The sequence below is a fragment of the Strix uralensis genome, chromosome Z (assembly GCF_047716275.1).
Source record: "Strix uralensis isolate ZFMK-TIS-50842 chromosome Z, bStrUra1, whole genome shotgun sequence".
Taxonomy (NCBI): domain Eukaryota; kingdom Metazoa; phylum Chordata; class Aves; order Strigiformes; family Strigidae; genus Strix; species Strix uralensis.
In genome coordinates, this window is record NC_134012.1 from 4,972,391 (window position 1) to 4,995,126 (window position 22,736).

Consider the following 22,736-nt stretch of genomic DNA (forward strand, 5'->3'; position numbering starts at 1 on the left):
TGATTTGTTGCAGGTGTGAGACATTTTAACCTTGACTTAGTATCTCTCATCCAGCAGTGCCCTCCACTATTTCATCTTTAGTGAGATGGTTTGAACTCTAGGTTTTTTTCCTTTTGCCAATAGACTTACCTTGAATTGTCTTCTATTTCTCTTTGGACACTAATTTTTCAAAGTTCATCGATTTCTAAGGGAGACCAAAGGTTTCATTTAGTAATCTTACCTGAAAATTGCTAGGGGGGCTTAAGAAATGAATGTTTTCAGTCCCTGATGACATATTGTATTTTCCCTCTTCCATAATTTCACAAAAACTGTTTAGAGTATGTATCTGACAGTAATGCTGTTTTCAAAAGCAGAACCTGCAGTTATTTTCTCTCCTGCATGACCTGATTTAGTGGGTGTTCGCATGGCTGCTGGAGGGGTATCTAAATTCAGCTGGAGAAAGAAGCAGCATGTGGTCACCTCCCACCTAGGGGAGCTTTTGTGCAAAGTATGAGAGACCCAGGTTCAGTTTCAAGTGATCTCTGATGGCTTCCTGAGAGTGTACTTTAATCCACCCAGTTTCAGGTACACTGATGAGGGTGTGCCCTCAGTATGACCTGACGGGAGCTATTCTACTTTTCAAGGATTATTTAAGTATCTGTTGCATAGGAAGGATGACTGGGGCATTTTAGTAGGAGAGAGGAGACCTAAGTTTGTGTTCTAATAAATATTAATTATATATCACTGTATTTAAACACTCACTGGAGCAAGTGCTGAAAGTCAAGTCTTCTGTCACATAAAATTAGGTTGACTATCAATTTATGGGCTTCCTATAATGAAATGAAAACTGAACCACTGCAAACCTTATGACATGGCCCCTACCTTGGGCATGGTTCCTCTCTTGAGACAAGTGAGGAACCTAACACCCGAGAGAAATGGGAGGGTCTGAGTCCTATCCTTGTTCTTAGTACTGTACCGGTATTGATGCTCTGCTTGGCTTTCTGGGGTTTGCACATCCCATTCTTAGGGTTTCCTACATAGCAAACCTCAGGAAAATTAACTTGCATTAACTTCTTTAAAAACGAACTATCTAAAATGCTATTAGTTAAGTTGTTGCTGACCTACTTAGAGTAACTGGCAAATTGTTTTACATAAATTGATTTCAGAGGTAAATTTAAATTTAGCTGATATAGGGCTACTTTAACTTGAAATCAGTGGCAAAACAAGAATTAAATAAAGTTTAAGTAATTTTGAAATCACACCTTCAGCTAGTTAATCATCCTGTAGATAAGCTGTCGGGTGCCCATACTCTACATTATGTGCTGGGCAGAGGCTCTTAAACTGCACGTAACATGTTAAACGATGCAGTGTTTAAATCCTTTTGCAGTATACCTCCCCTCTTTGTGCTGCAACTTCAGAGGATGCAAAGGAAGACTTTATTTAGGGGTTGGCAGCCTTCCCCCTGCCCACTGCAAAAAAAACCCCAGCCCCCCACCCCCCCAGCTTCATAAAGCTGGCACTAAAATACTCCCAACTGGGCTATAAAGAGGCATTTATAGGTCCTGACAGTGGGTTGAGATAATAGTGAGTTAACAGCTTAACTGCTGCTGTTTGGCTGAAAACAATTTTCTGCAATATGGGATTCAGAGGACAGCAGCACGTCTGGAAAAACAAACAGGAAAGAGAAGTGACAGGGCTGGGGTGAGGGTGGGGGGAGCTGATGCACAGCCTGCGTGGTTTTGGAGCACAGTGATGTGCACGTTTCCAGAAAAATTTCCAATTAGCTTTCCCTAAATCTGATTCGGCAGTGCTTCAGGCTGCCAGAAGAAAAAGTCTGTAAGACAAGGTCTTAAAGAGATGGATCTTTAGAGAGGCTCGTCTTCCTTAGCTTTCACTTTCAATTATCTGAACGGCTCATGAACGCATGCAAAAGGAATTGCTCATTCATATTAATCACCCGTGTATATACGTTTACTTTTTTTTTTTTTCCCCCCAACAGACCATCCTGCCACTGTTTCAGGCAACAGGTAGTAGTTTTGGTTAACTGCAAAGCTGCATTTAGTCAAATATCTGTGCTGACTGATTCAGCAGGCTAGTGGCTACCAGCTTTTCCCTTCCTCAAGGATGAGATCTTTCTTCCTTACAAAACTACATTTAGTCCAGAATTATGGAGCACTTTTTTCCTGCTACACTTAGTCTAAAGAACCCTCAAGCAATTCTGAATGCTAATAGTGCAATCAAAATTTTAGCAAAAAGAGACAAAACCTCAGGCCACACGCTTTCCCCTCAGCTCTCTCCAGCATTTTTACAAGCACTGGTTTTCCACCAGCAAGGTGCACTTTCACATTTTGTTGCTGGCTCTGGCTTACTTAGATTCTCAGCAACACTATTTATACACTGACATTTTTCAAAGAGCTGCATGCTCTACATAGCTAATGGAAAAGGTGGCACAACCACAGAAAAGAACTTAATATTATTCATGGAATAGTGAAAGAGAAAATGGAACAGTGAACCGCATTAATTCCAGCAAATACCATTATTTTAAACTCATTTAAATGCAAGTCAAACTTATTGAGCATATCATCCTAGAGAGCAACTAACATTTATCTTCTTGCTATAATCAGAGCAAACAAAAGCTGGTTAGGGAGTTGGTCAGAGGTTGGTGTTCATAGTTTTCGGGAACAGGCCATTAGCACAGCTGTCTCTGATAAAACCTACAGATACGGCAGAGGAGGGGCAATTCTACCTTTATGTTTTATTTAATTGGAACAATGATTAATTGCATGCATTCCCGTTTTACAGTCGCTGTTGTTTCATCTGGAGCTGTCATAAACCAGTCAATGCTATTCCAAAGTCTGTGTTTCCAGTACCATACACCCTAAACTTATAGCATTCTTCCCATTTTAGTACCTATGTTTTTTTGTGATAATTGAAGATGTAATTACAATACCTGTAACAATAAACACACATGTTATTGTGTTTCTCTGATACCCATTCCAACTTCCTGTTAAACAATCCAGAAACCTAATCTATTTTGCCCCACTCTACATATTTTCACACATGAAAATAATGATTACACACACTTCTTATGGCTTTTTGATGTACCCCACTAGAGGTGAGAACAGGCAGGAATATTTTTATAGCACTGGATAGCCGGATTGTATCCCAGCTCTTCTCTGACTTAGTGGGTGTATCATTTGACCTTTCTGTAACTTTATTTTCTTGTTCATGAAATTGGGAACAATCAATTTCTTTACATGGAGGCAGCAAAATTAGTGATTTCTTTCTTTCTCTCTTTCTTCCTTTCTTTTTTTCCCTTAACAAGTCTATTTAATTTTTTTAATAATACACACCGATATTGTTATACTGAGATTCTGGAAATCAGCCAAGGTAATGAAATGCAATGTATACATGACCTTTCTCTTTAAAGAATAAAAATAACTTTAATGTTTTAGCCTGTGCAATACTGTCCAAGCTGTCATCCACTGCTTATGGTCAACAAGAATGGCTTCTAATTTGGTTGTCATGACAATCACATCTCTACTTTCATATTTTCTTCCTCAAGACCAATTTGTTTATAAACCTCTAAATTGTTTCATGTTCCTATGTTAACCTCAAACCAAAATAAAAATCTCAGGCCAGCAAAAAACACAAAAAGGAAAAGAGTAGCAGACAACTTATATTAGAAAGTATTTTGAATTTTTATTCTACTATTTAATTAGTAGTAAAAAGATTTGTATGTAATTTTAATAAGTAATTCATACTCTAATTATTGTATAGGGGAAACATATCACTTCAAATGGTCATCAGTAACTTAATTTAAAGCAAGAAAAAACTTAGTCCAGGTTTCTCTTGTACTAAGATGCAATCTACTATGTGAGGGTCGCCCACAATAGTTCAGAAGTGTGGTTCATCAAATCCAGTATCCTATCCCCAACACGGGTTAACACCAGATGCTTCAAGGCACAACTGAACAAAACCTGAAATTTCTGTTCTTCAGGAAAAAAAAATCTAATGTCCATTGCTTTCTCAAAACTGGATCTGAAAAGGATAAATTGTAAAATTGCTGAACAGAAACTCCAGAAACATATGATTTGAAAATTAATTTATATTTTTCATCAAATCAAAATATTTATGCTATTTAATGTAACTGAACACAGGTCTTTCATTCCCCACTCCCATTCAACACTAGATTTCATTCCCATAGGGTAGTATATTGCTTAGTGAAGGAGCAATTCAAAGTTAATGCTCGATTTCCCCCCCTTTAAAAACAAGCAAACTAAATAGCAAACAAACTAACCCCATCCAGCCACCTAACCGGCTGCAGAAGTCACAGCTTGGAGGCGTGAACAGTGAATTCCTGTTAGTGGGTCTAGTAATATTTTTCAGATGTGAATGATTTTGAGATAGCTTTTTCCTCTCATTCTTTTCAAAACTAAAGAGTTCTGTTTAGTCCCTCTTCATGCTGAAACCTCTCCATATTTGAAACTATTACATTTTTTTCGTGTCCTTCAGTCATCTGGGTAGAGTAAGAGAATTCCACATGGTGTTCAAGGAATGACATGCCACTTGTATGTATACAATGGCACTGTGATATCTGCAATTACTGTTTCCATCCCTTTCTGTAGAAGAGGTTAACATCCTCCTTCCCTTTCTGATTGCCCCTGTACGCTGAGCAGATGTTTTTGTTCATCAGTCTGCAGTGGCATCTTCTGCTTGAGTGATCGCAGTTCATTCAGGATACACCACCTCCACGAGAATTTAAATTGCCCCACTATCACCTTGCAGTTGTCAACACTGAATTTTATTGATCAGGTTGATTAAGAATTAGCTGCCTCTGTGCATCTCTGAGATATATAATATAAACATGTAGAGAAAACACGTGAAGCGTTGCTTTGCCATCCTATTTGTGTCAAACATGCACCATTTGTTATTTCTAAAAATTTCTAACCTCTGATACACTCCCTCTTCCCCTCTCCATCGGAATACTTCATTTGATAGCTTCAGAGCTCTCTGTAAAGATTTTGTGAATGTTCAGCTGTGTTTATGAAATGAGACAAAGCAATGTTTCAGAGTAACAGAGAAAGATCCCCAAACTGGAAACATTCCAAATATTAAAACTTAATGACATCTAAATCACGTCTGCTTAGATTTAATTGAGAAACTGCTTAAAGACTGCTGATGTCTAACAATTAAAATGCTGAAGTGTGAACCTCTCTGGAAACAAAGTCAAACTATTTTGATTTTAAGCCAACAGAATTTGTGAAGGAGAAAATTATAACAAGAAAACTGGAAAAAAGTCAGGGACCAAAAAAGATTTTCCTTAAAGGTGGCATCTAGCAAGCAAAAAATACTATCATTCACATAGATGTGTTATTTCCCAGATGTCCTTTAACCACCGTCTTGTTTCCTTCATAGAATTTTAATGATAGGGAAGCACCACTTACATATTGCTTTTTGCCTATAACATCAAGTCTGTAAGTGTTTTATTTTTCTACTTCTTGTTTTTTAAATTGATTTATCTTCTACCAAGTCAAGGTGCCCTATAGGGAACCCAAAAGGCTATTTCAAAAATAAATATTTTATTGAGTACTCAGACTTTTATATAGCTGAGTGTGAGGGAACATACTCTTTATGTTTTGAACAACTTAATTCTACAACTCCTAGTTTTTAGTGAATCTGATCTGATCCCACTTATTACCATTAAATGTCAGTTTGTTCTTACATACGTACAGTGACACCACCATCTCTGGAACCACTCACAGCTGGGTTATTTCCATGTTAATATCTGTGGTGGGATTGTGTTTAGAGAATTCATTCCTGGATGAGATTCTGGTTCTTCTGAAGTCAACAAATACTTGATATTTAATACGGTACAAAATCGGCTAACCTATCCCCATTAGGTTAGTTATTGTGCTGGGGGATGACAGAGTAGGGCTTGTCAGGCTGTAGAGCTGGGCTAGTCCCATTTATGTGAAGTAAATAGAAGACGCAGTGGCTCAACACCTCTTGAAGTCATGCATTAATATTTCAAATTGGACATTTTTTGGAGTTACTTTATTCACAGCATTGCTCCCTGAGACCAGCATAAGGTTTCCCATCAGAGGTAATTTGATCTGCCCTAGCATTTTGCTGCCATGGTTTTTCACCCTGTGGAGCTAGGCACGGAAGGTAAGAGGTGAGAGAGACCACAAAGAGTGGTTAGTAATATGTGTATTCCAAATAACTACCCATGATTCTCTGGTTTACCTATTTAGCAGTCAATAAGCAAATAAAAGAGTAGGAGGACTTAAATAAGAAACCATACAATGGGTAAAACAGAAGAGATTAAGACCAGCATAAATTTGGGAGTAGCAGTAAAATAAATAAAGAAATAGACAAATAAATAAGGTTGAAGAGGGAAGGTGCTCCAGGCTCTGACATGTGGTCCTAAAATCAAGCTTGGCTATAAGCAGTGATCTTCTCATAACAGCAGAGAAACAAACACAATCTGGAGTTGTGCCTCTGTGAAATTAAACACTGTCAAACATCTGATATTAATGATAGGAGCCACATATCTCTCAATGACAACCAGTATTTTCCACCCAAGCAACCAAATGAAGTATTTTAGACTTTTCTTTATTGAACAGTGAAGAGATTAAAGATAATCTAGTAGTAAAAAATGCCTTTGAGTAGAATGCAGACTGTCCCAGTTTGCATTAATAGAAAGATAGATCAAAACAGATCTGTTAATGTGTTTTTATTATAGAAGTGAAAGTTCTAAAAACCTACGGGAACCAATTACTTAAGTCAGATAGAGAACTTATGGACTTGATAATTGATGGGGCTTGAAAATTACTGAAAACTGCCCAAGCAAGTCATGTAGAGAAACAGTCCAATTCTAGAGGGACTAATTACAGCTTCGCCAGCACATAGGAATAACACAGAATTTGCAATGAATGAGAATATGGCTACTCATATGTGTGCAGGTGTTGTATTAAAAATACAAGCTAACAACTGGAGAGCTGCACAGATCAAAACCAGCAAGTGTACTTAACCTATACTCAAGAAATATTGAAAGAATTAACGAAGCAGTTTAGAGTAAAAAGGCTACAAATTTGTACTAAACTTTCTTTTTAAAGGAAAGATTACTCATGGGACACCATGAACACAGGTTTATCAAATGATAGTTTATGACTAACATGATACATTTAGTCAGCTAACAACTTATCCAAAGCAGGGCTGATGTGGTTTAGTTTTTCTAGGGCTCTTACTGGTACACAAAGAGTGGGAACATACAGTAGGTAAAAGCTGGAAGACAACCATCAGCACAGTGGAGGTTCAGATCATCCCCCAGAGTAGGCCTTACAGTTGCAGTAATAGAAAATAAGTAAACCAGCAGGAGATGAAAGGTTATGGTTATTGTGATTCACATAAATAATTTTTATAACTTGGTGGCAGGGCTGGAAATGGGGTCAGTTTGAAAACTTATAACTAGTAGCCCCCAGGACCTCTCTGCTTCTAAATGACTATGATCCATCAATGTAATGACATTCTGAAAAAAGGTGATTACAGTTTTAGAATACATCATGAGAGGAGAAAGTCTCTAACATTTAATTTAAAAATAACTGTTTTAAGTTTAACCACCCATGCTCAAAATTATATTTAAATAGAAAAAGCACAGAGAAGGGGCAATATTCAGAAAGGAGACCTTATTTATAGCAGACTAAAGGAAATGGTTTGCCTAGCCCATACGATAAACCTTCAGAGATTATGCTTACTCTTTCTAAACACATCAAAGACTTGGGAGTAAGGGGAAAATCAATCAAACAAACCAAGTTATTTAACTTAAGAGCAAACAGTGAGCTACAAATAAATACACCGTGGAAGTTACATTTGTGATCCCTAAGAGAAATGTGGTTCTGTAACAAGCTTCCAGATTTGCCTCGTGCAACAGACATTTGACTTGCTCATCTGCAACATGGGGCAAATGAGATTTTGTCACCTAAGAGCTCACATTTTGATATCTGCATGAAAAAGATGGATTTTTTTTTTATAATACCCAAGTTCTTCCAGGAAATCCCAATGCCTAGACCAAGGAATTGTTGCCTTTTCTGGATTCCCTAGTTGTCCCAGCACGTTGTTCCTGTATCACCTACAGTGCACACACACTGTTCTACGAGACACACTCTAAAACTCTGCTGAGAAGCATTACTCTGCAGACAGAAAGTACATTAAGAAACAAATTATACTGTATAATTATACCTGTTTCATAGCCATAAAGCATTCTTACTACCTGAATCCATTACAATTTGGGGTCTTTCCTCTCAATCTTGCTTTCTTCGTTATCACTTTTCTGCAGCCTTTGCTGATCCTTTGATCAAAATCACCACGCTTCATCAAGCTTCCTTTTAAGTCTACTGAAGAAGCTGCAGCAACAGACAGTATTACTCTGTCTTGCTCCCAGCTCAGGGTCTTCAAACACTAGTCAGCCTTTTAAAGCTGCCCCTAAAAAACAGAAATGTGTCACCCAAAAGCTATTGTTACAAGCAGTATTTTATTGCTCTTGTATACACTTCTGCTGGTGGTGTCTGAGGACAAACTATTTAAATAGATTTGAACTATACCAACAGAACCTCAACTTCTGCGAAACCATTTGGTTCATGGATTGAGATGTTGCAAGTCACATTAAACACACCATGCTATAGCAGGAGAGTGTTTTAGGGGAAAAAAGTAAACCAGAAAACCTCACCGAAGGAAAGCAACTCTGTACTTACCACTTAACAGCATTATTTGCAAGTGAGAAGTAAGCATTACAGAGTTATGCCAGAGCTTTTCATACTGTGTCTTTAGCCAACAAGATGGTTGCAGTAGAAGTGGATATGAAAATGACTTTCTACTCATGCTGTCAACAGGGCACAAAATCAAACATCTGTCATATTCAAGCTGGTAGAAGTATCCTGAGAGCATCCATCACAGCTCCTAGATTACCTTTAATTACGCAGGCCTCAGTGTTAGGCCCCTAACTACAGCTACAAACTGAAAGCTATCCTTTCCAAACAGCTACAAATCTGCAACAATATTGGAGTTATGATAAGCTGTAGATTATTACCAATACTTTTCCTGGTCAGAGTTGTAGTTATTGCTGCTGTACTCATTTTCCAGGCTACCTCACCATCTCAGCCTAAAGCCTAATAATATCTGCAGGGTAATGTGGATGTTCCTGCTCAGAGCAACAGCAATGCAGCACACCACACAGACCTTGTAACGGCAAGTCTTTAGAACAGCCGAGTGTGGAAGCAAAGCCAAGTTAAGATCTTCTCAACTGATCAACCCAAAATACCAAAGATAAAAATTCTGCAGCGTGGATTATGGTGATAGCATATGCTCACTGGTTATAATCTGTCCGAGGTCATTACTCTGTGAGTAGTCTGAAGAGTGTTTGAGAAGACCACATAGCTCAGTCAAGCTATTTAAACATTTTCCCAGCTAAAAATGTTAAGCTGGGAAACTTCAGTTTTGAAATGCAAGTTTACCAACCCTCTAATTTTTATATAGACAATTAGTGTTTCATTTAATGTCAACATACTGTAATTTAAAAGGGCTCTCAGTATACAACAGTTGTCAAAAGCACTTCAGGAGTTTCACAAAATAGACAGCCCAAGACCTTCAGATTCAAGATTTTATTTAGATGCATCCAGCATGGCACACAGTTGCAGCTATCCTTTTTCCACTGGAAGATGCTGTGCAGAAGCCTTCAATTCTGTAAGAAAATAAAAAATAACACATCTAAGAACTCTGTGTTACCTCTGAATCTAGAAAAGCTGTAAATGTACGCTGTATGCTCAACTAGAAATTTGATAGGCTTTGCTTTATCCACCATGTGCTTTTGTAGCAGAGGACTTGACGTACATGAAATCATACAGTTCTAAGTACTCAAATTCAATAAAAGTCTGATTCCCCCCCCCCCCCCCCCCTTTAATCTAGAGAGCCAAAACCATCAGACTAGTAAAGGAATTACATAGATGACTTCAATTCATTCCAAATATGAGATTCCAGTGTGGATTGTTATTTCCTTCCAAGAACTACCTGGGGCACTCCAGCTCCTAACTAAGATTATTTCTCAGACTATAGAATTTATAATACCAGGTATTTGCAAAGTGGAATCAGATTAAGATAAACTGAAGTGGCCTTTCAAATGGAAATGGCATGCTTGCACAGTCTGAACTATGTTTGAGGCTTACTTGTCTGTTAGGATCATCAGCAAGCATCAATTAAAGTTGTTTCTTGTGTTAATGACCCTACTTTAAGTGGACTTTATTCTGTAAATGCTTAGGAACATTGTATGCAGATGGTGTGCTTGTTTTGACATAGTTGAACTGAGGTTCAAGAAATCTTGTTTTCCAGAGTTTTAACTGGCACATCAGAAAGCGTTTACAGTATCACAGTTTCTCATACTGTTTTGTTCACATCACACGTGCCAGTTATTCTGTGCTGGGTTTGTGTGGCAGGGTTTTTGATAGCAGGGGAGGGGGCTACAGTGGTGGCCCCTGTGAGAAGCTTCTTGAAGCTCCCCCGGCGCTGAGTTGGAGCCGCCTCTGGCCAAGGCCGAGCCAAAGAGCGATGGTGGCTGCGCCTCTGGGGTAATGTATTTAAGAAGGGAAACCTGGGAGGAGGGGTTGTGAGGAGGACACCTGTGTGAACACTGAGGCCAGTGAACGAAAGGAAGAAGGGAGATGCGCTGAGCAGAAGCCCCCACACTGCAGCCTGTGGTGAGAGGGAAGGACCCCCCTGCCCCCATGGAGGTCACCGGTGGAGCAGATGCCGCCCTGCAGCCCGTGGAGGAGCCTACACCGGAGCAAGCGGCTGCGCCCGAAGGAGGCCGGGACTGTGAGGGGAGAAGCAGCCCCCACTGTTGTAGTTCAGCGCTGGGAGAGCTGCAGTGTGTGGGGGTGACCCACGCCAGAGCAGCTCGGGGAGAGCTGCAGCCTGTAGGAAGGACTCAGGTCAGAGAAGGTTCATGGAGAACTGGCTCCTGTGAGAGGGGAACCATGCTGGAGCAGGGGAGAATGTGAGGAGTCCTCCCCCTGAGGAGGAAAAAGCAGCAGGAGTGACCATAACCACCATCCCCTTCCCCTGCAGCAGGAGAAGATAGAGAGATCAGGGGCAAAACTGAGCCAGCGAAGAAGGGAGGGATGGGGGCAGGTATTTTTAGGATGCGGTAATGTTTCTCGCTGTCCCACTCTCTATATGTTAAGTGTTGTTGTTGTTGTTAGTGTTTGAATTAAATTGACATTCTTTTTCTTCCCCTGGTGAGTCTGTCTTTTGTCCATGACCATAAGGGGTGAGTCATCCCTCTCTGCCCTCATCTTGATTCCTGAGACTCTTGCTTTATTTTCTCCTTCCCATTCCTGAAGGAGAAGAGGTGAGTGAGCAGCTGTGTGGTGCTCAAACCAGGACATATTCCTACAGATTACATCAAGTGTAGCTTTATCTTTCCTCAAAGGAGGCAGACATGGTTTTGGTTATAGCTATTATTCAAATCAGTAGCACTCTTCTGTCAGTTAGCCCAGCTGTAGCCTATCAAAAAGCTGCAGTCAGAGAGGTGTGGCCTTTGGGGAGTTGAAGTACAAAAGTCAAATGAGAATGCTGCAGCCCCATGAAGCAAACAAATCTATTCATAATTTGAGTTTACAAGCAATTACAGACCACAACTCTAAGCACCTAGACTGTGAAAGGCTGAAATTGTAGTAATAGTTTTACATGAGGATAAGCTCTTTAAAGCTCAGTTTTGACCACAGATTCCACTATGCTATGAAATCTAACAAAATTAAGTTACCCAGTTAGAGCAGTTACAGTCCGTCTTCTTCATTTCTTAAGAAGCTGGTGTCTCACTATAAGGAAAGGGGCAACAAATCCGCTTCCAAAGAATCCACACATTAAGACGAGTAATCGCCATTTGTTGTCCACAGAAAATGGAAGGTTCTAGAAAAGAAACGAGAATTTGTTTTGCAATCAATAACTACTTCCTCATCAACTCAAAAATAGTGAGAAGCTCAGAACACGAACAGGTGGAGTCAAACTGACAAAGTAAATATTTAGTCTTGAAACAATTTCCCTTCCTCTCAAAGAAAGGAACACTGTAATTAGAGGAATAGCTTGCATGTGGCCTCTGGAGGTAATTCTGTCCGCTCCTCCCCTCTCCCTCCAATTCAAAGCAGGTCCGATTTGCTTAAGGCCTCATCCACTCAAGTATAAGTGTCCCTGAAGATACAGTCCCCACAGCCTCTCTAGGCAACCTGTTCTGGTATTTAATTACCTTCACTGTGACGATTCTCCTCATGTTCATTAGGTATGTGAAATTAGTTTTTAGACGCAGAAATTAAAGAGAACATTTTAAGCATAAGGTACATCAGAAAGCGTTTACAGTATCATTGCTGCTCGTCATACTGAAATGCTCATCATCTGTACCACTGAAGCAGAAGGTTGCAGGGAGGGACACTGAAATCGTTCGACAATTCGCTTTGCTGCGGCACCACGGCACCCCAAAGCCCACCCACCACCAGCTGCAGAATTTAGCAACAAAGAGGGCAGTCACGACTCTGCTCCTCACGTCGGCATCCAGTCCGGTAATGTGCAAAACCCTTCACGGATGCTCGCGGAGTGCGGGGCTCACCTTGAGCATGCCCGAGGAAGGACAGGCCTGCGTCTCACCCCGGCGCCTACAGCGAGCCAGGGGCAGGCCCACAGGGTACCTTCCCCGACATCCTCACGGCTTCTCTCCAGAGATCTCCCGCTTTGGCCCCAGCCCCTCACCCAGGAGCCGCGGGGGGGCTCGCCCCTGAGCTAGGCCCGCCGCAGGCTGGCCGTGGGCCGGGCGAGCGCCGTCAGCGCAGCGTTCTTCAGGGACACGCTTCTCCCCTCCCGCTCTACCCCATAGCGCCGTTACCCTCCTTCCCCCTCCACTCCGAGGCGGGCTCCTATCCCACCGCCACCCCCGCCCCGAGCCCGGCCGCAGTCCCCTTCCTGCGACCTTCAGGCCGCGCCGCAGCGGGCCGGGCCCTGCTCCCCACGTTACCTTCCCAGGGCCCTCCTCATAGTGACTCCTGCGCAGGGCCGAGGTGGCAAACCTGCGGACACCGGCAGCCAGCATGGTCCCGACCACCCAGCGTAGCGACCCTGTGCCCGGCACGACCTTCCCGCAGCCCCGCGGGCGCCTTGTGGGAGCGGGAGGCGGGGCCAGAACAGAGCGGGGCGAGCAACGGCCGCTGCCCCAGGGCACGATGGGAGGCGTAGTGCCGCGCGGCGCCGGGCGGTCACGTGGCCACGAACCGCGGCTTTTGATTGGGCGCGCTCGGAGACGGGAGCGTCCCGCCCGTCTCCGCCCCCGCCCGCCATTTTGTGTGTGGCTCGGCGTTCCCGCGGCGGGGGGGGCGGAGCGTTTCTCTAGGGTGTGGTCGGGGAAGCGGTGACGTGAGGCGGTGGAAAAGTTCAGGTGTCAGAGAAGGAAGTGAAACCATTTGCGGCAGTCGGAGCGAAAAGCAAATAATCGTCCCTGTGCTACCTCAGGCTAGTCTTGCGAATAGGCCTGGACATCTTGCAGGGTCTTCGCTGCTTTGTAGGGTGCCAAGGCGGTGGAGGCGTGAGCCGAAATGCATGCTACATCTCTACAGTGCTATATAAATAGGGGCTACTGGCTGTCGATTTAGCTGATGGCCGTAGTTTTATAAGAGTCTAGTGAATATGGCTGAGACAAACAGTGAAGACTTACGTGGTACTGCCAAATTTGATGAGTATATTCTGGCATAGTTTTCTTACAAAGTTACACTTCAAAGAAACAATATGGAGAAAAAAACCACACCACACTTCGTGTTTGCAAAGGGAATAATAAACCACATGAAGGTATTTCTAAAATTATGGTATCTGTTTTCTTACAGTATTTTCTATAAAAGGTCTGTATTTCAGTAAAAGAGGAGCCTGATGTGGCCATCTGTGTGTTGTAAGGAAATAATTTTGAAGCAGACTTTCTTAATAGTTACACAGTATCTAAGGATTTTTTTTTTTGACGCTCACCACCATAACATTAATCAAGGCAGGCTGAATTTGAGCAGTGAGATATAATTATGTTTTTATTTAGAAATCTCTTGGCAAATAGAGTAATTAGGAACAGTAAGGAATTGTTATTACAGATTTTGAGAGGTAAAATCTCTTCCAGTAGATGACAAAAGCAACATGAAACATCTTTTTTAATATTAAGGTGTATCAAATGAAAGTATGAATGTGAAATGGAATTAAGTTCAAAGACTCAATTTTTATAAAAAATTTGTTTATAAATTACAATATATATATTATATATATAAAATGGATGTATAATATATATAATAGAAATTAATTCGCGCTAAGTGCACTTATAAAGACTTCAGAACCAGTTATGGGAATAAATAGTAGATTTGGGTGGAGTGCTTTCCCACACCTGGGTTTTAATGTGAGTACATTAAACTGCCAGGAAGATGCAGCAATAACTTCTTATACTTTGGAGTTCAGCTCTGCCTGAAGCTGGAGGGCAATGTGAATTAGTTCGGATGCAATTTTCTGGGACATTCTTAGAGTTTCATGGAATAATGTAACTCTTGAATTGTTCTAGATCCAGAGTATAATTTAGCTTCATTTCTAATTGAATGCCTTGTAAAAACAGGAATTCTCAGCAACTTTTTTTGACCCAAAATGCTTTTTTCTGTACTGTTTTGTTGATGGTACAGGCTCAAGCCCATTGGAATTTTGAGTGAGATAATCATCCACATGTATATTGATGTCTTCTTCAGAACTTAAAGAGGTTTCTAATGCTGGCCTCGTTATGAAAGCAAAATCAACACCCCCCACCCTGGGGTTATATTTATTCATATATCTGCTTGTTCTATCTCTGCTAAAATGTCCTGTACAGGTTACAGTTTCACAAACCTGTAGTTCTCCTTGGAAACTCATGCAAGGAAATTTTAAGTGGGAGTTTAGCCTAATCATTAGTAATTCTCTTAGAGGTTTTATGTTACTGTCATTTGGTTCTGGTTATTTCTTAGTGCTTATTTTGTCCATAGATACACCATAGCCTGTTCATACAGGTGCTGTTCTATCCCCCTCACAAAAAAAGACTGACATGCAACCTAACTAGGTTTCTTCCATAGTGAATATCAGTGCAAAGGATCCATTTAAGCATGTCTGCAAATGGTCCTGACATTTCTCAGTGCTTCTTTATTCCTTGATAGGTGATAGATGTAACTCTAGGATACCTTTTGCTCATTTGTAGATTTAGTTGCAATTCCTTTAGCTAGTTTTTCAGATCTTTTTTCCTCTGTCTATAGTTATATTTTTAATTTCCTGTGTCAGAGTTTACAATTCTTTTTCTTTCTTCATTTGCTAATTGTTAAGTCTACTGCAGGATGCTTTCCTTTTTCTGATAAATTCCCTTGCTGTTTAGGTAGCCAGGCCTTTATTTTTCCCCCTTTCTTAAGCCTTTCCTAATTGGAATTAATAGTGCAATGGCGCTCTGCTTCCTGGTTGTCTGCTTTATAATCTTTTAAACAAGTGTTCTCACTTTAATGTAGCTCTTCTCTTAACTGTAGTGGGTTTTATGATGTTTGTGCTGCTGAAGAGATGCTCAATATAGGTATAAAGATTCATGTTATACAGTGGCACTTCAGTGATGAGATTTTGTAGGGAGATGAAGATCTTTCATGTTATTGAGGACCAAGTAAACTGTTCATTTTCTTCTTATGGTCTCCTAGCCAGCTGATTCACAAAGCAATTGGAGATACGGTTTAAAAATTTCTTCTCTGCTTAACATCACATGGTAATTTTTACTCAGTCTACTCAGGGATAATTTTAGTCACTCAGTGGAATTGCAGTTCTTGTCCTAATGCTATTGTAAATTTTCTCAGCACACCACAGCTGGTGTTGCCCTCCAGGTGGGGAGAGTGGTGTCACAGTACTAGATTGCTGCTACTGGGCTTGGACCTGTCACCCATACAGATTTTGTGTTACATAATAAGGCTGTTACAGGAAGCAGCATGTAGTAGAGTATATTGCTCCACCAGTGTCAGAATTTACTCACTGTCTTTTCAATGTATATTGAATCCTGGCAATACAGTGTATTGCTGATTGACTTAATTCTGGTAGATTTCTGATGGGCTGTTATGTCATTGTTTCCTTTTAGGGCTATCTTGCATATTTCCACACAGATTAATATTAGAAGGGACAAAAGCAGTAGATAACGGTATCTTGACTTCCAGATAATCTAGAAGTCTTCTACGTCGACTCCTACAGTGATATAGTTACAGGCTTTCATTAATAATAGGAGTTTACTTCTTGAACTGATGGTTTGCAGATGTTTTCTAGGTAGACAGAAATAGAGATCTGTAGGTAGATATGATAGAGAGTAGTATATCTTCAGGAGGAGGAGTTACCTATTTTACAGCTGGTGAAGAAATTTGTATGAACACTCATATCTATTCTTCAAAGTATAAACTAGGAAATGAGGTATGCTGGTACAGGAGTTTGAGAAGAAACGTGCAGGAAGACTTTAGAGAAGCAGGCTCAGTTGCCATCGATTGGAATTTTGGCAAAGAAATGAAAGATAGTATCTTTGAAATTATTAAATATATGATGTACAGTAATTATAATGAGGATAAGCAGGTAGCAGGGCAGATTATTATTGGAGGTGGGCAGTGCCCCACTGGGTGCCTTTGTAAAAAGATTGTCTAACTGACACATGAATTTTGGGGCTGTGTTTTGTGGAGGGTCAGAACAGATTATTAGAATGGTACCTTTTGGCTTTTAAATCTATGAATATTTGAATCTAGGCTTTTAATTCACATACAACTTTTTATATCTACAGGTCTTTCTTCCTTTAAAAAACTTACTATAATTGCTTAGATTTGCCAGGTTACCTTCTTTATCTTCAATAATGTATTACATTTTGCTGCTTATGAATATGACTTGGTGATGAATTCTTTCAGGTGCTGCTTTCTTACTGCTAATCACTTTTCCCCACAAAGAACATTCCTTTTCTTGAACTGTAATGCAAAAATATAAATAAGAAAAAACCTAGGTAACTAAAGAAAGCAAAGCTTAATATCGATCTTTTGTCATCTTGATGAAACAAAGAAACATAGAAAACTTGGTGGACGTTTTAGCAAAATACACAGGGCTGCACAGGGCTATGCGTTTCCAAGATGATGGTGCAAATCACTGACATATGATGATAGAACCAAGATACAAGTCATACTGACTTTTTCAATCCTGGTTCATGAGTGAAGGAAACAGCTGTTTTTAAATATGGAAATTGTATGTGGTTAAGTTCAGATGTATGAAAACTTTTAATATCACAAATTCTCTGAATTTTTGAGTAGTGTGATGGACAGAGGTCTCGGGAGACAAAACAACTATCATGTCTGACATGAAAATACTGTTTTTCTGCAGAAATTATCCCATATATTTGTTGGCAAGATAAATGATTTTGTGGAGCAGTTAACATTCAGAGTTAACCTCCCTCCGGTCGTAAGGTCAGGTATTAACCACAAGATTAAGCAGTTGTTAAATGTAAGTTAATGATGGGGAAAGACTGAATAGAAGTTGTAAGAGGCATTATATAATGAATATTAGTTACATATTTTTAGCAAAACTATGTGTTAACAGAAAAATCTCTATCCGTGTCTTACTCTCATTTCACAATTGTAGAAGTATGTCTTTCATAACAGTAATTTAGCGTACTTTATATATGACAGGTCTGGTTTTTTCAGCTGAGTATTCTGAAATGTAAAAATATGTTACAAATATAAAATAGAGAACAGAATTAAAAATAACATGGGGATTATCAACGAAAAAAGAAGTGCTAGTATGTGAAGCATCTGTATTGAACACAATGAAAGGCTGGAAACATTGAAATGAAAGAATACAGAGAATATTAGTTTAAAAGAATTTTTTAAGAAGATACTTTCTTTGCTTCCAAAGAGTGCACATAAGTCACTGGAAAGTGAAACAGAGTCATAAGAGGAATTGTCCTGTGGAACCAGTTACAGCACTGTTGTAGATGTGGATAATATAAGGACGCTTGTGGGAGATGGTTATTAAGAGGAGTAGTATCTTTTATTATTCTATTATGGATATAGTTGCTCAAACCAGCCAAGCTTCCAAATGTGCAAGCCTTCCTTAAAGTGTGAAATTGATGGAGTTACTTTCAAAGGTAAATACAGACTGAAAATAATTTTTATAAGGCATAGTTTAAAGGACACTGTTTTTTTTTTTTCCCTCCGAGTGGTTTTTTTTTAGTGGATCAGTTCATGGATCCAGTTCACTGTGTAGTTGCACAAAAACTTCTGCTGATCCACAGAAAAGTGTGGAGCAGTTGTAAGAGTAAATGTGGAAATGGAGGCATAGAATTAGTGCTTTTCTTGGCAGCAACATCAGTTTATGTTGGCAGTAAGAGCTTGTCCAACTGCAGCTTTAGTTCTGAATACGTATATCTTATTTGGAATTAGGGCTTGAGAAAATTATTAGGTGAGACAAATCAAATTCTTTCCCAGATCCCTTCTAATGTCTAATCCATATATGAATTTTAGTTCTCAGGATTATCCTTGATGGTATTCAAGATAAGATGTTCCTGTGTTAGGTGTTAACAATATTTTGCAATTTTATAAGCAGATTTCAGTTTATCATTATATGTTATAAACTAGAGGATAAAATCGTGGGAGAATTCTTTTTCTACTGTAATATCTTTATGTCCAAAGGTCTTCCTGAGACTCCACTGAGAGCTTTCTTTTTGATCTTTTTGTCAGCCACTGCTCCACAAATGCAACTTGCCTTTTCTTTAAAACTATGTAATTAACATTATTAACATTTTACAGTTAACATGTTAACATATTAACATGTTAATAATTAACATACGTAGTCAGACTTGCTATTCTCAACGTGAATTGAAATACTACGATTTTTGTGTCTGTTTGAAACCTCAAAGAGGGCCTGTGCATCCAGATCTGGCCTGTTAGCTCTGCTTGTATCATTTGGTTTACTATTAGGATTGTAGGGGGAAGTAACACAGTACCTATGTAATTCATACTTTTAAATCATCATGATTACAAAAGTGTTGTAGGAACTTCCTGCATGTTAGGGTAGTCACTTGTAAGTACTGTAGTGTTAATTTGCTGTGAAAAACACAGGTTATATGAAAAGTTGGGAATATATTTATAGGTTGAATGTTACTCGTGAAAGCAGGTTGAGCATAGCTGTAGCTGGATGTGCAGTGACAAAATTACAATTTTGGAAATGTACCTAGATAACTTTATTTTCACCTTATGTGGAATATTTCAAAAATTGCTCCTTCATATAAATGATTCCTTAAGGATGTGAAGTCTCATTTGTATGTACAAAAGCATGTTTCACAAGCTGAAACAAGTGTCTGACAATAATATTTTACCCTGACAGATTTTTTTTTTCATTAATCTCAAATCACGTTGCAACATTAATTAAATCTCACAAAAGTCTATATAAAATAGGTAATGGAAAGTTTATTATATGGAATCTATTTTAGAGGTTTCATGAGAATACAGCACTTGCATAGAGAGTAAGAGCTACTTTGCATTATTTATTTTGTCTTGATGTCTTTCTCCAAAATTGAGTATGTAAAGCTCTTTATTTATTATCATAGACACCAAGACACATTTAGTTTATAATTACAGTGAGCAGCTGTATAATTACTTGCATTTTGAACTATCTCATTGTAACAGTCATTGCTTGGTTGCTAAAACTTGTGTTTGAAGGAGCTTTTTTGTGTATAGGAGTACGCAGGAGCCCTGGAATCACCATATTTACCTTAAACTTACTTGCAGGTGCAATACTCAATTTGCATAGGTAGTAAAAGCCAAAAATGTTCTTAATTTTTCTGCCTTATTTGTGCTTATTTTTTATATAGTTTAACAAAGGATTTTTAAATAAAATTATTTTTTAATTTTGTATCAGATGTGTTTGAAGTCTTCATTTTGGTTTCTCCAGCACGAGGACAATATGTGGTTGAAAATATGCAAAACGGCAAAAAAGACTCCTCAAAATACAGTTGTTCCAATATACCCATGAGATACACAATTTGCATACTTGTCAGATCATTTTCTGCCAGTTTCCTGCTTTACAATTATTTAGTTATGCACAAACATTTTAATATATTTGGATTTCTGAAATAATTATTTTTAAATTAGTCTAGGTAAATTGGGCCATTATGATCAGCTTTCCTGTTGTAGATGGAACTCCTTTATTTAAAGGTATTGTGCAGATGGGAGGTTAGTACTCTTACTGTTTCATTTTTTTCACATTTGTAAAATTTTTCATTGATACTTGGTTTCTAGCTGTGTAAGTTCAGAGCGATACACGTTGACTGTCACCCTGACTGAGGAAACTACTGAATAAAAGACTCACGTGTATCTTTGTTTAAAAAAAAATAAAAATTGAGCATGTTTTTGTTTGTCCCTTAATCTCAGAAAGAAATGCTGAGGGGTAGAACTCATTTTAATATCAGTGTTATCAACAGGGAATTGGTTGCTTCCAAAGCCATGATAGATACTGTGAACATTTCCTAGAGAAATTTATTTTTTACAGTAGGCTAAAATTTGTGATATATTGGGCTAACTGAAAATCCTGTTAGAGCCCATAAATCCTATTGAGTTTTGAAAGAGGTATTTAATGTATCTAGGATCTTTTTTTTCTATGGGTAGCTAAAAGACCAAATTACACTCCAACTACCAAATCAAGCAATTGCTGTAGAATGATTTGAAAAGGGCTTGTTTGTGTTACACAAGCTGTCCTACTTTATCTGTGGTAAAGTGGTATCACATACATAGCATGAATCCAGCTATTACTGACAGAAGGAGGTGCCTTACATCAGTGCAGGCATTCCTGTAGAGCATACTGAATTTGTCAACAGTCTGTTTCACTTCCTTGCTTGTATACTTGTGTGCAGGTTACAGATTCTCCAGTATGTGTATTTTAACTTAAAAAAACTCCGGGCTTTTAAGCAAATTAGTGATACCTGTTTAGATGCTATGTCTGAGATAACGATTGGCAAATCTGAGTAAGACATCAGAAAGAAAAATAGATTAAACTCCAAACAGTTGGAGATCCTAGCTTAAAAGTAGCTACTTTAGTACTTGGTGGTGAAGTATTATACCAGGAGGGAGCTGGTTTTAAGGCTAACCTGCAAAACTTTACTCAGCCTCTTGGGTTTTTCACATTACACGAGGGGTTTTTTTGTCTTGGCTTGCAACCTAAGTGAGGCCAGTGTTACTGTGCTCTCTATGGGTGTTTGTAAAGACATGAAAAGATATGAACCCTCTGGCCACTTTCAAATGCGTTTGACAAAGGACGATAAGATAGTAAGTTTCTATAATTTCCATGAAAAGAGGTGACCGTGAATAGGAAAGAAAAATTCAGGAGCATCTGTCTAGTGTGGTAAGTGGTTTGGATTTTGTTGTTTGTTTTTGTTGTTTTGTTTTGGTTTTTTTTTTTTTTTTTTTTTTTTTCCAGTCACGGTAGCCATGTGCTCTGGGTGATTACCTGGGGAGTTTATTGGGCAAATGAACATTAGCCTTTCAGGAGTGTGTGAGGGAAATGCAGCTGGACTTGTCAGGATGATGCCTTTGAGCCTGACAAGGGGGATGGATCTTGCCTGAGGCACAAGGGAGTACAAAAGCAGTAGCTGAGGCAGGTGGAGTTGTTTGCAGTGAGAGTGTGTGCTGACAGACATAAGAAGACTATCATGTTAGTGTGGACTGTTTGTCCTAAGGTATTTGGATTTTTTAGTTCTGTTTTGGGTTCCCCCCCCCCCCCCCCCCTTTGTTGTTTTGTTTTTCTGTGTTTAGCTGGCCTATTAAAAGTAGCAAAAAAGGAGAAGTTAAACTGTTGTAAGCTTTGAAAATGTGTGTGGTTTTCTTGTTATTCAAAATCTTGCTGGCCACTGAGTTTATTCCACAGTATGTGCTGTGAATAATCACCTGCCAAAGCAGAATATGTATGTTCACCTGATGTGAAAGTAATGGCATTTAAAACAGCATGAAGAAATGGGGAAGCTCATGGGTGAAGTTGGAAAAGATGTTGTAGTATCCGCCCTCCCTGTGAAAACCCTTATACTCCGAGGAGGATGTGAGCTTTACAGAAAGAGCATGGCCTGCTGAGAAGAAATGATCTAATCCTTTCGACATTACACATCCTCCAGCCAGTGCACTGAGAGTGGTACTGCATCAGGACAGCTCAAGGGTAGAGGAAGCAGGTGGTCAGGGTTGGAAACTGTTAGGCAGGCAGCTGAGAGGACTGGGACTGCCTGAAAACTTGGCTGCTGCAAAGGTAACAGACTTAATGAGATGTCTAGGTTGCTAGGTATGGAGGAGGAACTTGGCAGTCATGCACCATGTTGGTGCTAATGACACAGGGAAGAAGATGAGCGCATGGGGGACTAAACTCGGGCTGCTAGGCAGGAGTCTGACTGACCAGGATCTTCATGACAGTGGTGTTTGAAATAGTGCCCGTGCTGTGTCTGGGTCCTGGGAGGCAGATAGAGCTCTGGTGTTGTAATGTATAGATGAGATAATAGCGTAGAGAGGAGGCGTTAAGGCTGTTGGTTGTCGTTCAGGGACTGCAGTGTAGACTGAGAGGTGCGATATCTGGGGAGTGACATGTGAACTGAAGTGCCATTTGCTTAAACCTCAGTTCACCTCTAAATCTAGATGGCTATTACTGCTTAATGT

General features: G+C 39.6%; 1 protein-coding gene and 2 non-coding genes across 3 annotated transcripts; all 3 read right to left on the bottom strand.

Annotated features, from left to right (window-relative positions):
- Positions 1-9,626: 9,626 nt before the first annotated feature.
- On the bottom strand, positions 9,627-13,254 carry COX7C (cytochrome c oxidase subunit 7C). Its single transcript, XM_074856211.1, has 3 exons — positions 13,037-13,254; positions 11,798-11,943; positions 9,627-9,721 (listed from the first exon to the last, which is right to left on the bottom strand). Exons 1-2 carry the CDS (start codon positions 13,109-13,111, stop codon positions 11,827-11,829), a joined length of 192 nt encoding a protein of 63 aa, XP_074712312.1. The 5' UTR covers positions 13,112-13,254; the 3' UTR covers positions 9,627-9,721; positions 11,798-11,826.
- LOC141938437 (small nucleolar RNA Z39) lies at positions 10,378-10,439 on the bottom strand. The gene has a single exon (XR_012627283.1). It is a non-coding gene; the product is annotated as a small nucleolar RNA Z39 (small nucleolar RNA).
- LOC141938438 (small nucleolar RNA Z39) lies at positions 12,367-12,429 on the bottom strand. Its single transcript, XR_012627284.1, has one exon. It is a non-coding gene; the product is annotated as a small nucleolar RNA Z39 (small nucleolar RNA).
- Positions 13,255-22,736: the final 9,482 nt, after the last annotated feature.